The sequence below is a fragment of the Thalassophryne amazonica genome, chromosome 8 (genome assembly GCF_902500255.1).
Source record: "Thalassophryne amazonica chromosome 8, fThaAma1.1, whole genome shotgun sequence".
In the NCBI taxonomy this organism is placed as follows: domain Eukaryota; kingdom Metazoa; phylum Chordata; class Actinopteri; order Batrachoidiformes; family Batrachoididae; genus Thalassophryne; species Thalassophryne amazonica.
In genome coordinates, this window is record NC_047110.1 from 117,927,707 (window position 1) to 117,944,682 (window position 16,976).

Genomic DNA, 16,976 nt, shown 5'->3' on the forward strand with positions numbered 1-16,976 from the left:
CTAGAAGTCTTTCAGAAAGCACTGTAACTAGGTTTAAGGATATGATTCCTTCTTTATGTTCTCTAATGCCATATACCAACACAGTGCAGAGTAGCTACCTAAACTCTGTAAGTGAGATAGAGTATCTCGTCAGTAGTTTTACATCCTCATTGAAGACAACTTTGGATGCTGTAGCTCCTCTGAAAAAGAGAGCTTTAAATCAGAAGTGCCTGACTCCGTGGTATAACTCACAAACTCACAGCTTAAAGCAGATAACCCGTAAGTTGGAGAGGAAATGGCGTCTCACTTATTTAGAAGATCTTCACTTAGCCTGGAAAAAGAGTCTGTTGCTCTATAAAAAAGCCCTCCGTAAAGCTAGGACATCTTACTACTCATCACTAATTGAAGAAAATAAGAACAACCCCAGGTTTCTTTTCAGCACTGTAGCCAGGCTGACAAAGAGTCAGAGCTCTATTGAGCCGAGTATTCCTTTAACTTTAACTAGTAATGACTTCATGACTTTCTTTGCTAATAAAATTTTAACTATTAGAGAACAAATTACTCATAACCATCCCAAAGACGTATCGTTATCTTTGGCTGCTTTCAGTTATGCCGGTATTTGGTTAGACTCTTTCTCTCAGATTGTTCTGTCTGAGTTATTTTCATTAGTTACTTCCTCCAAACCATCAACATGTCTATTAGACCCCATTCCTACCAGGCTGCTCAAGGAAGCCTACCATTATTTAATGCTTCGATCTTAAATATGATCAATCTATCTTATTAGTTGGCTATGTACCACAGGCTTTTAAGGTGGCAGTAATTAAACCATTACTTAAAAAGCCATCACTTGACCCAGCTGTCTTAGCTAATTATAGGCCAATCTCCAACCTTCCTTTTCTCTCAAATTTCTTGAAAGGGTAGTTCTAAAACAGCTAACTGATCATCTGCAGAGGAATGGTCTATTTGAAGAGTTTCAGTCAGGTTTTAGAATTCATCATAGTACAGAAACAGCATTAGTGAAGGTTACAAATGATCTTATGGCCTCAGACAGTGGACTCATCTCTGTGCTTGTTCTGTTAGACCTCTGTGCTGCTTTTGATACTGTTGACCATAAAATTTTATTACAGAGATTAGAGCATGCCATAGGTATTAAAGGCACTGCGCTGTGGTGGTTGAATCATATTTATCTAATAGATTACAATTTGTTCATGTAAGTGGGGAATCTTCTTCACAGACTAAGGTTAATTATGGAGTTCCACAAGGTTCTGTGCTAGGACCAATTTTATTCACTTTATACATGCTTCCCTTAGGCAGTATTATTAGACGGCATTGCTTAAATTTTCATTGTTACGCAGATGATACCCAACTTTATCTATCCATGAAGCCAGAGGACACACACCAATTAGCTAAACTGCAGGATTGTCTTACAGACATAAAGACATGGATGACCTCTAATTTCCTGCTTTTAAACTGAGATAAAACTGAAGTTATTGTACTTGGCCCCACAAATCTTAGAAACATGGTGTCTAACCAGATCCTTACTCTGGATGGCATTACCCTGACCTCTAGTAATACTGTGAGAAATCTTGGAGTCATTTTTGATCAGGATATGTCATTCAAAGCGCATATTAAACAAATATGTAAGACTGCTTTTTGCATTTACGCAATATCTCTAAAAATTAGAAAGGTCTTGTCTCAGAGTGATGCTGAAAAACTAATTCATGCATTTATTTCCTCTAGGCTGGACTATTGTAATTCATTATTATCAGGTTGTCCTAAAAGTTCCCTGAAAAGCCTTCAGTTAATTCAAAATGCTGCAGCTAGAGTACTGACAGGGACTAGAAGGAGAGAGCATATCTCACCCATATTGGCCTCTCTTCATTGGCTTCCTGTTAATTCTAGAATAGAATTTAAATTTCTTCTTCTTACTTATAAGGTTTTGAATAATCAGGTCCCATCTTATCTTAGGGACCTCGTAGTACCATATCACCCCAATAGAGCGCTTCGCTCTCAGACTGCAGGCTTACTTGTAGTTCCTAGGGTTTGTAAGAGTAGAATGGGAGGCAGAGCCTTCAGCTTTCAGGCTCCTCTCCTGTGGAACCAGCTCCCAGTTCAGATCAGGGAGACAGACACCCTCTCTACTTTTAAGATTAGGCTTAAAACTTTCCTTTTGCTAAAGCTTATAGTTAGGGCTGGATCAGGTGACCCTGAACCATCCCTTAGTTATGCTGCTATAGACGTAGACTGCTGGGGGGTTCCCATGATGCACTGAGTGTTTCTTTCTCTTTTTGCTCTGTATGCACCACTCTGCATTTAATCATTAGTGATTGATCTCTGCTCCCCTCCACAGCATGTCTTTTTCCTGGTTCTCTCCCTCAGCCCCAACCAGTCCCAGCAGAAGACTGCCCCTCCCTGAGCTGGTTCTGCTGGAGGTTTCTTCCTGTTTAAAAGGGAGTTTTTCCTTCCCACTGTCGCCAAGTGCTTGCTCACAGGGGGTCGTTTTGACCGTTGGGGTTTTTACGTAATTATTGTATGGCCTTGCCTTACAATATAAAGCGCCTTGGGGCAACTGTTTGTTGTGATTTGGCGCTATATAAATAAAATTGATTGAAATTGATTGATTGTTGGAACACAATGCGAGCTGCTGTTCCTGCCTGACAGACATCGTCGCATGCACGAACCCTCGCACTGGCATTGTGCATGCCTGCCCGTCGGCGCGATGTTTCATGGTGCGCAAATTTGAAGTGTGTCGTGCTGTTTCACCGTATTTGTCCAAATGTCGTCCAAACGTCATACTACGTGTGAAGGGGCCTTAACAACCCCCCCTCCCCCAGCAAGTACATAGGCAACAGTAGTCAGGAAAATCTCCGTCAGTCCTTTTTGAGAAAGAAACCTCAAAGAGACAGGACTCAGACGCGTGCCCTACTGCTTAGGCCAAACTAACAATGTAGACGTGAGTCCAGAATTGGGCCTGAGGCCTATTGGTTCTTATCTCTGGATTCCTTAGTGTCAAACAAATAAGAGTCTTCAACTTCCGCTGGACTGGACACCAATCTGATGCACGTTACTTCTCCGGCCAAGGCTGGTGACAGGTTGCATGAGTGGGATTCTACCCAGATCCATCTATGGGCATTCCAGCTCCTTATCTACTCGGATACCTGCATGATATTCTAACAAAATCAAAGCTCAAATTGACAAAGTACAACAAAGAACTAGGACTGCAAACAGTCATATACAGGCCCTTGTGCCACATGATCGCCTACCCAGGCCAGCGTGTCCCCTTGTGACTATATGTGGGCAGGTGCATACAGGGGCTGACCCTCATCACACAGTTCAGGTTTCAAACAAATGAGACAATGCATGAAGGAGTTCATTGTTCATTCCGCTAAGGGGCACTCAGTGCACAAACAGAGGGGGCCAGGTGTGTTAAGGGGCTGACCCTCATTACACATGTGAAGTTTCAAGTCAATCAAGTAATGCCTGAACAAGTTATGATAAGTTGATGGTTCATCCACTAGGGGGCACTTCAGAGCACAAACAGAGGGGGCAGGTGTATTCAAGGGCCAACCGTCATCACACAGGTGAAGTTTCAAGTCAATCAGGCAAAGCATAGAAGGGTTATCATGACTTGATGTTACATGGCGAAGGTTCAAAATGGGCGGCACCATAGCGGCCACACCCTTCAACATAGAGAAAGCTTTCGATAACTTTTGGGGAGGGGTTTTTTGGAAAGTTTCAAGGGGGCGCTATTGAGGCATTTTGCCCCACCCATGGGCGACGCCCCTATGAATTGTAAGAGGTTGTCGTGCTCGACCTATGTATCAATTTTCATGATGATATGACAAAATTAAAGCCGTCAAAAGGAAGAACGTAATTTCATGGCGTAGGGGCGATATTCGGCAAGCTGCCACATGGACGCTGTTACTCGGAACTTCACAGTGATCATCGCCTACATTCACCATCTTGTTCGGCATGTTTTAGAAGTGGAATGAAGTTGATTGGGTTAAGTATGTGACATCATGACCTGTTAAAGTAAAAATAGGACATTTCCCGCCACCACTGGGGGGCGCTATGGCACAGGTGGGAACGTAAGATATGTAGACGTTCAGGGCGCAGCCCTCATCATGTCCAGTGAGTTTGAAGGATCTACGATGAAGTAATGTGGGCGTGACGCCGTTCAAAGTGAAATGGCGTGCTCCGAAAAGCTCACCAAAGTTTGGCGAACCCTAGCAGCCACGCCTTTTGACCTAATTACATTCTTTTGATAACTTTTGGTCACCATTGGGTCATGATGATGTGGACCAAATTTGAAGACGATTGGATGAAATCCCTAGTACGAGTTCGTTCAAATGTAAGTACTGGAAATGACCAAAAATGGCAAAAATTAGCTTAAAATCAAAATTTAAAATCAAATGGCCGACTTCATGTCGACATTTCACCATGACGGTAAGAGACTTTTTTGTGCGTCCTGGCATGGTAAATATGTGTACCGAATTTCGTGAGGCTATGATAAAAAAAAAAAACGTATTCGGAGGCTTTTTGAAAATTTCCAGGCGGCGCTATTTCACTGCGACCATGTGCGAGACCCCCAAAATATCAAATTTTGGATCAGACTGGACGACTTTGGTGAGTTTTGAGCAATGGGAAAAGGCCGAAATTTGGATTTCAAAAGTGATAATAATAATAATAATAATAATGTAATAATAATAATAATAATAAAAAACAGTGCAATTACAATAGGGTCCTCTTAGGACCCCTTTTTCCTACTCGGGCCCTAATTGTTCCACATGCAAAACAAGAATAGAACAAGTCTGATTTTACTTAATTTGCAGTTGTTGTCCAAATGTCACAGGTAGTCGATTGGTCAAGCTTCTTCCTTTGGTCAGATTATATGTAGCCATGGGACTGCTGATGAGCTGCACATGTACATGCGTGTTGGTGCTGGTCGTGGCTCTTATGGTTAATCTGGAGGTTTGTCCAGCTGCAGTGTAAAAGTGAACGCCCTCTCAATTTCTGCTCTGGAAATCAAAGAAGACTGAAATGATTCATGCTTCTGCAAGACAGCGACATCTTTATGATCAGTTAAAGCTCTCAGTGGATGCCTGCAGGATTCTTCAAAGTGAAAAGAATTTTAAACTTTTGGTGTCATTTTTGATCCATTGTTCATGCATGTTTGGTGAACTGGTGACTCTTCATTGAACATGGGTGTGAGTAAGCGTGTCACTTTGTTTGTCTATATGTGGCTCTGTGTTTGACTGATGGCCTGTCCAGGGTGAACCCCAGTGCAGCTGACAACCCCTGACTCTTAATTGGATGGTCTCGAAAGTCAGTGGATAACTGTTGACTTCGGACCTACATATCAGACAGCTGGTAGCAATGATTGCACATTTTATTTTATGAAAACCTTGCCAGGATTAGATCATCAATGGTGGGCACAGCTCTGAGCACCAAAGGTTAAGAAGAAGACGTCAGGTCATAGAGCATTTTCAATTTGTGCACCAATGTTATGAAATCGTTTAGCAAATGAAGTTACATCAGTGAGTAGACTTCGAAGTTATTAAAATTCTACGTAAGGCTTTTCTGTTCTTTGATGCCTACAGTCTGTGGTGTTTGCCCATTTTTAAACATCTTAATATTTAACTTGTTTTTCATGTATTTTTTTATCTTACTGATATGGTTGGCCCTTTAGTGTCTTGTATTTTATCTAGTGAAACACTCTATCCGCCAAGGATTTAATAAAATCATTGGCATTTATTTATTTATTTGTCCGTCTGTCTGTCTGTCTGTTAGCAGCTTACATTGAAATTAGTGCACCACGATGTCAGACAAAGATCAGGAAGACACTATTGTGTTCATCTTGTGAATTAAATATCAGATTGCAGAATCTTGATCAGTTGGACCGTTCTGGATCAGTATGCATTATTGCATTGTGTTGTGTAATCCAGATTCAGGTAAAGGCAGCACAGTGGCTTAGCGGTTAGCACTGTTGCTTCACAGCAAGAAGGTCATGGGATCGATTCCCACGTGTGGCCTTTCTGTGTGGCATTTGCATGTTTTCCCTGTTCCTCTGGGTGTTCCGGTTTCCTCCACATTTAAAAACATGCAGGTTATAGGTGGACTGGAAACTTTATAATTGTCCAGGTCTCGCTTGCAAAAGATTCTGATCTCAATGGGACTACCTGGTTAAATAAAGGTCTGGGTGGCGCGGGCCCCGCCTGCTGCGGCCTCACCCACTTTAACCTCAATTCAGATGGCGGACATTTTCAAAGTTGAGTGCACATAAACATGTCAAATGTATATGTGTTGTCTTTAATTCTGATGTGTGCTATTATTATGGTAAACAAGTAATAATTGTGGATTAATTGCTGTATCTTGTTTGAGGTAATTGGAGTGTAAACATAATTTTGTTGTTGTTGCACTCGTGTAATGACAATGACAATAAATCTCATCTCATCGAAAAAAAAGTTGCCTGGAGGAGGCAGTTCTCAAAAACTGAGTCACAGTGCAAGAACTAGACTAATGAGGGAAGCCACAGAGATACCTGAACAACTCTGAAGGGGTTTTACGCGTCTGTGGCTGGAGAAATTTTGCATTGTGCAACTTTTGTCTGTTGCACCACCACTTAGATGGAGGTTTTAATACAAAAGAAAACAAAATGAATACCCAGACGATATCTGAAGTCGCCTGTGTGGTTCCTGGTTAACTGAATTTTGACATCATCAATAATAATAATAATAAATCTTTTTCTATTCCACTCAACTGTGAAGTTAACTGGTGACACAACAGGTAAAAGTTGTCCAGGTGCTGATGTTATCCACGGTGAGGCACCTGTGTGGTGGATCATAAATGGTAAATGGACTGCATTTATATAGCGCTTTTCCACCTGCATCACTCACTCAAAGTGCTTTACAATAATGCCTCACATTCACCCCAATGTGAGGCTGCTGCCATACAAGGTGCTCACTAGACACCGGGAGCAATAGGGGATGAAAGACCTTGCCCAAGGGATTTTCCGGTCAGGCTGGGATTTGAACTGAGGATCCTCTGGGCTCAAGCCCAACACTTAACCACTAGACCGTCACCTCCCCCATGTTCAGGGAAGAGGAGAATGTGCTTTCTGAACCCTGCTCTCTAATTCTTTTTACTTCCCATTTGTAAGATGATGAATGAACTCTCCCTTTTTATCAACACAGTCAGGAGGCAGCGGATGTGAAGAATTCAGCCGAGCTGGTGAAACAAGCTCTGCAGGAGGCTCAGAAAGCTCAGACCGCTGCAAGCAGTGCCATCCAGCTGGCTGCTTCCGACATCCAGAGCACCAATGACCTGCTGTCGTCTGTAAGCACCGATTCATTCTGGAAACTTCATCCTGTCAAAATACAGGTGCAACATGATGTTTTTTCCATTCAGGTGGAGTCTGAGACAGCAGAGGCAGAATTCAAGCTGAACAATGCCACCCAGAAGCTGCTGCGCCTGGAGCAGGATCTAATGCTGCTCAGAGACAAAACCGTGAACATCACCCTGAGCACAGAGCAAACCAGTCAGGAAGTGCTGAAGATCAGCCAAGCCACCGGGGAAGTCAAGGTTATTTGTTCATCTTATGACATCATTCTGCTCACTCATATGGCAAAAGTAGAGAAGCTTGAATCTTCGACTGGACTGGGTTGCTTGACGTGAGGACATTTCGCTTCAAATCGCAGAAGCTTCCTCAGCTAAAATTCTTGCTCTGGTGGTCTGATTTCTGTCTTGACTCTTGTAGAGAAGAATAATCAAGAAGTCACAAAAACTGGAGTTTTAAACCTAACCAGACCCCTCCTACCAAGAGGCCGACTGCTATAGGCTAGTGACTAAACAATAGCTCTAATTAGCACCTATTGTGCTCTAGTTAGCACCCTCCTAATGACAGGGCAGCTGTCCCTCCTAATGATGGGACGGACGCCTCTCCTGATGGCTCCCTTGACGACTCTGCTGATGACGTGAATGACTCATTACCATGAACAAAAGACTGAAACTGCTTTGACCTGAGTACCCCATTGTAAACAGGGGACAAAGCGGTCTCAGACCCCCTCCCCGGTTAAGGCTGGGTTTCAAACGTTTCACAAAGAATGCCTCCTTGACACCTCTCTCAAACCATTTCTTCTCTCTGGCTAATATTTTAACTTCCTTGTCCTCAAACGTGTGGTTAGTGTCTTTAAGGTGGAGATGAACTGCAGACTGAGGTCCACTGGTGGTCCACTGGTGCTGGTATAGCCTTTTGTGTAAAGGTTGCTTAGTCTCACGTATGTAGTGTTCGTTACAGTTTTCCTGACATCTGATAGAATACACTACATTGCTCTGTTTGTAACTAGGGATCCTGTCCTTAGGATGAACTAATAGGGTGACTTCTTGATTATTCTTCACGTCATCAGTAGAGTCGTCAAGGGAGCCATCAGGAGAGGCGTCCGTCCCATCATTAGGAGGGACAGGTACCCTGTCATTAGGAGGGTGTTACTAGAGCACAATAGGTGCTAATTAGAGCTATTGTTTAGTCACTAGCCTATAGCAGTCGGCCTCTCGGTAGGAGGGGTCTGGTTAGGTTTAAAACTCCAGCTTTTGTGACTTCTTGATTATTCTTCTCTACAAAAGTCAAGACAGAAGTCAGACCACCAGAGCAAGAATTTTAGCTGAGGAAGCTTCTGCGATTTGAAGCGAAACGTCCTCGCGTCAAGCAACCCAGTCCAGTAGAAGATTCAAGCTTCTCTACTATGGAAACCACCTGGACAACTGAGAGCCTTCACAGAAACATATGGCAAAAAAATGACTTCTCAAACAGTTGCAGCATCTATGAGGGTCGGCTGACAAGCTCTGCCCAGCAACATACTCAGATGAATCTCCTATCTGCTCAGAATGTTCTCTATCAGGCAGTGTTGTTATTTTTCCACATAGTCACCTTCCGGTTCCGAACACTTAGACCAACACCAGAAAGGTTCTTCCAACCTATCTGTGAGAAACTGGGTGCGTTTTCTCTTGACCAGAGGTGGGAGTAAGACACTGTCCAAGTCATCAATCTGCAAGTCCCAAGTCAGCTATCAAACACTTGGTGGTCATTATGACTTGCTGATTTATGACTTGAGAGAGACTTGATGGGGACTTACTGCCACCTCTGCCAGAAACACACAGCTGCTTGCACATTTGCATCAGTTCTTCTTATGATGTGTGACAATCTGGCAGAGGAAAGCATCACCTTCCTATGCATGTCGAGTCAGAAATTCCTGACAAACCCACTTTGGGTTCTGTTTCATTTCAAGAGTGGGACGACGTTTTGGTAACTGAGTTCATCGTGCGCTCTGGACGTGCTCTGTTGAAACACTTAGGTGATGTGTTCTGCTTCACACAGTCACTGGCACAAGGGGCGCCTCCTACAGGCCTGCTCAGGCAGACCTGTTGTGGCTGACTCTCACCTCCTGAGTGTACTGACTGTTGTCCACACAGTGTTGTGATGGACAACAGTCATTCAACAATGAATGTCCACTGGTCTCCAAACCATACACTATGTCAGATTCAGACACACGCCCGTGGACAGTATGTCGCCGTTTTTTTACCGATTGCTGTGCGCGTGTTACATTGAACGTGAATCTGTGTGTTGGGGTTCTGTTTTGCTCAGGTGTTTTTGTCCCTCCTCGTGTCTCCATGCACTGGTTTGGTTGCCCTCCTCTGTGCGGTTGCGTACGAGTGTAGGCGAGTGTGGGTCTGCTGTTCCTCCCGTTGTCTCCCTGATTCCCCTCCCACACTCTGTGCAGGTGTTGTCCTGGTCCCTTCTCTATCATGCAAGTGGCAGATCCTGCGCGTGTGTGCGTGCGTTTGTATGTCGTGCGCGGGTGCTGATCCTCTGTGTCCTCCTATAACAGGACTGTGAAACTGCGCAGATCCGCGGATTCCGTGGATTTCATCATGGGGAGGAGGGGGGGTGTTAGTGTTGAACTCTTTAATCGTGATCGACACTGAGTTTTTAAAATGCTTGTCTCAAAGCATTCTTTTTTATGACATCGTGTAAGTTTTATAAGTCCGCGGACACTGATCTGTGTGTTACAGATACAGATCAGTTTCCTCGGATCCGCGGAGGTTCGAGGAGAATAAAAGCCACTCAAAGCGTAGCTGTTACGACAGTTGTCGTAAAGCAGGACTGGTTGGTTGCCGCGGCGACACTGTGTCTCCTGTGCGAAGCTTAGCTAAATGTAGCATGTGGACATCGCAAACGTTTAGAGCTCTAAAGTTTTAAAAGAAGATCTTTGCAGCATGTCTGTGTCACAGAGCGACATCAGACAGAGAGAAGATGGTGAGAAAGACGTTTTGAAAAAGTCTGATAAAGACAGAATCCTTGGAATTGTTGCTGGCTTCATCAACACACCTGAAAGATAAACGGGAAAAAAACGAACTGGTAAGAATTTTTTTCTCTCTGGAAAATAAACATTGTGCTGTTCAAACAGGATTTCAGAAAAGATTATGTGCCTTTTTTTCTTTCATTAATCTAGACTTTCTTTCATTGAAAAAAGACACTGTGGCTTTGAATGAATTTAGGCTACATGAATTTACACAAGAATGTAAATTAGCTTTTATTAATGTAGACTTTTTCATGGGAAAAAGACACTGTGGCTTTGAGTGGATTTACAGGAATTTACACAAGAATGTGTGGCTTTTTTGTTTTGTTTAATTGTTCTGAGTTGATGCATAATTTGTTTTACAATTAAAAGGAAAATCATTCCAGGTCCTACTTCCTTGTCATATTCTGTTATTTCAACATCATCATTGACGGTTCAAATGAAAGGTTGAGTCTAGGATCATTTAAATATGCACTAATTTTGAGATTTGTTCTTCCAGAAGATGCTGAAAATGTATTATTAGATAAAAATTTAACTTGCTTCCTGGGGCCCCACAAGGTCTGTGCCCCAGACCCCCTGCAAATTTTCCTTGGATAGCATGGGAGGAAGACTTGGGCTTTGCTATCCAGGATGATTTATGGGAAACAATCCTCCATTGGGTACATGGTTCTTCTCTGTGTGCCAGGCATGGTTTAATTCAGTGTAAGATAGTGCATCGCACTCACTGGACTAAGGCTAGACTCTCTAGGGTATATCCTAATGTTAGTCCAGATTGTGACCGTTGCCACCAAACACCTGCATCACTAATCCATATGTTCTGGTCATGTTCATCACTTCAACAATATTGGACCAAATTTTTTGCAACATTGTCAGAAGTTGTCCAGCTGACCATTCAACCTGATCCGTTAACAGCACTGTTTGGGGTTTTTCCTGACAGAGTCGCCATACCAAAACTTAAAGCTGATCTTGTCACATTCCTCACTTTGTTGGCAAGACGTAGGATATTGTTGTGTTGGAAATCAGCCTCTCCTCCACCATTTGGAATTTGAATGAATGACTCTTTATATTTCAGCAAACTCGAAAAAATGAAATTTACCTTATGTGGATCCACCTCAAAATTTATTAAGATCTGGCAACCTTTTTTTGATCATATCAATCAATCAATCAATTTTTTTATATAGCGCCAAATCACAACAAACAGTTGCCCCAAGGCGCTTTATATTGCAAGGCAAGGCCATACAATAATTATGTAAAACCCCAACAGTCAAAACGACCCCCTGTGAGCAAGCACTTGGCTACAGTGGGAAGGAAACCCCCCCCCCCCCCTAACAGGAAGAAACCCCCAGCAGAACCAGGCCCAGGGAGGGGCAGTCCCCTGCTGGGACTGGTTGGGGCTGAGGGAGAGAACCAGGAAAAAGACATGCTGTGGAGGGGAGCAGAGATCGATCACTAATGATTAAATGCAGAGTGGTGCATACAGAGCAAAAGAGAAAGAAACAGTGCATCATGGGAACCCCCCAGCAGTCTACGTCTATAGCAGCATAACTAAGGGATGGTTCAGGGTCACCTGATCCAGCCCTAACTATAAGCTTTAGCAAAAAGGAAAGTTTTAAGCCTAATCTTAAAGTAGAGAGGGTGTCTGTCTCCCTGATCTGAATTGGGAGCTGGTTCCACAGGAGAGGAGCCTGAAAGCTGAAGGCTCTGCCTCCCATTCTACTCTTACAAACCCTAAGAACTACAAGTAAGCCTGCAGTCTGAGAACGAAGCGCTCTATTGGGGTGATATGGTACTACGAGGTCCCTAAGATAAGATGGGACCTGATTATTCAAAACCTTATAAGTAAGAAGAAGAATTTTAAATTCTATTCTAGAATTAACAGGAAGCCAATGAAGAGAGGCCAATATGGGTGAGATATGCTCTCTCCTTCTAGTCCCCGTCAGTACTCTAGCTGCAGCATTTTGAATTAACTGAAGGCTTTTTAGGGAACTTTTAGGACAACCTGATAATAATGAATTACAATAGTCCAGCCTAGAGGAAATAAATGCATGAATTAGTTTTCAGCATCACTCTGAGACAAGACCTTTCTGATTTTAGAGATATTGCGTAAATGCAAAAAAGCAGTCCTACATATTTGTTTAATATGCGCTTTGAATGACATATCCTGATCAAAAATGACTCCAAGATTTCTCACAGTATTACTAGAGGTCAGGGTAATGCCATCCAGAGTAAGGATCTGGTTAGACACCATGTTTCTAAGATTTGTGGGGCCAAGTACAATAACTTCAGTTTTATCTGAGTTTAAAAGCAGGAAATTAGAGGTCATCCATGTCTTTATGTCTGTAAGACAATCCTGCAGTTTAGCTAATTGGTGTGTGTCCTCTGGCTTCATGGATAGATAAAGCTGGGTATCATCTGCGTAACAATGAAAATTTAAGCAATACCGTCTAATAATACTGCCTAAGGGAAGCATGTATAAAGTGAATAAAATTGGTCCTAGCACAGAACCTTGTGGAACTCCATAATTAACTTTAGTCTGTGAAGAAGATTCCCCATTTACATGAACAAATTGTAATCTATTAGACAAATATGATTCAAACCACCGCAGCGCAGTGCCTTTAATACCTATGGCATGCTCTAATCTCTGTAATAAAATTTTATGGTCAACAGTATCAAAAGCAGCACTGAGGTCTAACAGAACAAGCACAGAGATGAGTCCACTGTCCGAGACCATAAGAAGATCATTTGTAACCTTCACTAATGCTGTTTCTGTACTATGATGAATTCTAAAACCTGACTGAAACTCTTCAAATAGACCATTCCTCTGCAGATGATCAGTTAGCTGTTTTACAACTACCCTTTCAAGAATTTTTGAGAGAAAAGGAAGGTTGGAGATTGGCCTATAATTAGCTAAGATAGCTGGGTCAAGTGATGGCTTTTTAAGTAATGGTTTAATTACTGCCACCTTAAAAGCCTGTGGTACATAGCCAACTAACAAAGATAGATTGATCATATTTAAGATCGAAGCATTAAATAATGGTAGGGCTTCCTTGAGCAGCCTGGTAGGAATGGGGTCTAATAAACATGTTGATGGTTTGGATGAAGTAACTAATGAAAATAACTCAGACAGAACAATCGGAGAGAAAGAGTCTAACCAAATACCGGCATCACTGAAAGCAGCCAAAGATAACGATACGTCTTTGGGATGGTTATGAGTAATTTTTTCTCTAATAGTTGCAATTTTGTTAGCAAAGAAAGTCATGAAGTCATTACTAGTTAAAGTTAATGGAATACTCAGCTCAATAGAGCTCTGACTCTTTGTCAGCCTGGCTACAGTGCTGAAAAGAAACCTGGGGTTGTTCTTATTTTCTTCAATTAGTGATGAGTAGAAAGATGTCCTAGCTTTACGGAGGGCTTTTTTATAGAGCAACAGACTCTTTTTCCAGGCTAAGTGAAGATCTTCTAAATTAGTGAGACGCCATTTCCTCTCCAACTTACGGGTTATCTGCTTTAAGCTACGAGTTTGTGAGTTATACCACGGAGTCAGGCACTTCTGATTTAAAGCTCTCTTTTTTAGAGGAGCTACAGCATCCAAAGTTGTCTTCAATGAGGATGTAAAACTATTGACGAGATACTCTATCTCACTTACAGAGTTTAGGTAGCTACTCTGCACTGTGTTGGTATATGGCATTAGAGAACATAAAGAAGGAATCATATCCTTAAACCTAGTTACAGCGCTTTCTGAAAGACTTCTAGTGTAATGAAACTTATTCCCCACTGCTGGGTAGTCCATCAGAGTAAATGTAAATGTTATTAAGAAATGATCAGACAGAAGGGAGTTTTCAGGGAATACTGTTAAGTCTTCTATTTCCATACCATAAGTCAGAACAAGATCTAAGATATGATTAAAGTGGTGGGTGGACTCATTTACTTTTTGAGCAAAGCCAATTGAGTCTAATAATAGATTAAATGCAGTGTTGAGGCTGTCATTCTCAGCATCTGTGTGGATGTTAAAATCGCCCACTATAATTATCTTATCTGAGCTAAGCACTAAGTCAGACAAAAGGTCTGAAAATTCACAGAGAAACTCACAGTAACGACCAGGTGGACGATAGATAATAACAAATAAAACTGGTTTTGGGACTTCCAATTTGGATGGACAAGACTAAGAGTCAAGCTTTCAAATGAATTAAAGCTCTGTCTGGGTTTTTGATTAATTAATAAGCTGGAATGGAAGATTGCTGCTAATCCTCCGCCTCGGCCCGTGCTACGAGCATTCTGACAGTTAGTGTGACTCGGGGGTGTTGACTCATTTAAACTAACATATTCATCCTGCTGTTACCAGGTTTCTGTAAGGCAGAATAAATCAATATGTTGATCAATTATTATATCATTTACCACAGGGACTTAGAAGAGAGAGACCTAATGTTTAATAGACCACATTTAACTGTTTTAGTCTGTGGTGCAGTTGAAGGTGCTATATTATTTTTCTTTTTGAATTTTTATGCTTAAATAGATTTTTGCTGGTTATTGGTAGTCTGGGAGCAGGCACCGTCTCTACGGGGATGGGGTAATGAGGGGATGGCAGGGGGAGAGAAGCTGCAGAGAGGTGTGTAAGACTACAACTCTGCTTCCTGGTCCCAACCCTGGATAGTCACGGTTTGGAGGATTTAAGAAAATTGGCCAGATTTCTAGAAATGAGAGCTGCTCCATCCAAAGTGGGATGGATGCCGTCTCTCCTAACAAGACCAGGTTTTCCCCAGAAGCTTTGCCAATTATCTATGAAGCCCACCTCATTTTTTGGACACCACTCAGACAGCCAGCAATTCAAGGAGAACATGCGGCTAAACATGTCACTCCCGGTCCGATTGGGGAGGGGCCCAGAGAAAACTACAGAGTCCGACATTGTTTTTGCAAAGTTACACACCGATTTAATGTTAATTTTAGTGACCTCCGATTGGCGTAACCGGGTGTCATTACTGCCGACGTGAATTACAATCTTACCAAATTTACGCTTAGCCTTAGCCAGCAGTTTCAAATTTCCTTCAATGTCGCCTGCTCTGGCCCCCGGAAGACAATTGACTATGGTTGCTGGTGTCGCTAACTTCACATTTCTCAAAACAGAGTCGCCAATAACCAGAGTTTGATCCTCGGCGGGTGTGTCGTCGAGTGGGGAAAAACGGTTAGAAATGTGAACGGGTTGGCGGTGTACACGGGGCTTCTGTTTAGGGCTACGCTTCCTCCTCACAGTCACCCAGTCGGCCTGCTTTCCCAGCTGCTCGGGATCTGCCAGGGGGTAACTAACGGCGGCTAAGCTACCTTGGTCCGCACCGACTACAGGGGCCTGGCTAGCTGTAGAATTTTCCACGGTGCGGAGCCGAGTCTCCAATTCGCCCAGCCTGGCCTCCAAAGCTACGAATAAGCTACACTTATTACAAGTACCGTTACTGCTAAAGGAGGCCGAGGAATAACTAAACATTTCACACCCAGAGCAGAAAAGTGCAGGAGAGACAGGAGAAGCCGCCATGCTAAATCGGCTAAGAGCTAGTAGCTACGCTAAGCTAGCGGATTCCTAAAAACACGCAAAGTGAATAATGTGTAAATAATTTAGAGGTGATTCAGCAGAAGGAGTGCTTTAGTTAAGGCACGTAAAGATCGTAAGAAAATCGTAATCTAGATAACTAGATCAATCTAACTGCGCAGATTAAACAGCTAACAGATACAGCAAAACACCGCTGTGCTCCGGAACAGGAAGTGATACAATACCCTCATATCGGACAGATCATATTTGGACACTGCAGACCCGGAAGGTACCCACGTAACCGTAAAAGAATTTCAGCTATATTCACATATTTTATGCTTGACCCTTGTATTATTGTATGATTGCCCTTTATATTATCTGGATTAACTCAACTTTAATTATTTGGTCATATTTACTTACTGGCCCTTTCATCTCAGTACTTTATCTTTCTGTCTTTGCACAATGAAGACCCCCTCTTTTTATTTATTTATTTTTGATTGGTCTTCTTTTTTCAGATTATATCTTTTGGTAGCTGTTTTTTTTTTCCTCAATATTTTATTACTCAGGTATGATTGTGCTGTGCACTGTAGAAGGTTGGTTCCGTTCTGTTCTTCTGTTCTTAAAAAAAAAAAAATGCATATATATTTTGTATACCCGTATTCTGTATTATTGGTGTAAAAATCCAATAAAAATATAAAAAAAAAAAAAAAAATTTCCTCAGATTTCACAATTTTCATTTCACAGCCCTGCTATATCCTGCGTGTGTCATGCTGGGCATATGCTCAATGGCTGCCTGCAGATGTGGGTGTGTCTGCGAGTGTGTGAATGAGCATTCCTTCCCAGTCTCGTCCTCTGTTTTCCTGCTGCGTACGGGGGCCACGGTCAAGCCTTCCAGCCACTCGCGGCGCCTGTCATCTCTTCTGGGTCCTTAGGGTCTGTTATGTTTAGCCCCTGAAGAGTTTAGAATAGGTTCTGCGTCCAGGGTTATGGATGTGTTGTTGTGTAATGTTGCCCTGTTTGTTCCTGGCCTGTGATCTTGCTCCTTGTCAGGGTAACACTTGGCAGGAGGGCGCTGCACTTTAGTAGCTGCCGTTGGTACGTTTTGGATTTTCCCACTTGAACCC

General features: G+C 42.6%; 1 protein-coding gene across 1 annotated transcript in view; it reads left to right on the top strand.

Moving 5' to 3' along the window:
• The window catches only part of LOC117515001 (laminin subunit beta-1-like), a 476,107-nt gene that overhangs the window by 414,651 nt on the left and 44,480 nt on the right, over positions 1-16,976 (top strand). The window contains exons 50-51 of the mRNA XM_034175563.1: positions 7,173-7,314; positions 7,387-7,560. Coding sequence (XP_034031454.1) covers positions 7,173-7,314; positions 7,387-7,560 — 316 coding nt within the window. The remainder of the gene's footprint in view (positions 1-7,172; positions 7,315-7,386; positions 7,561-16,976) is intronic.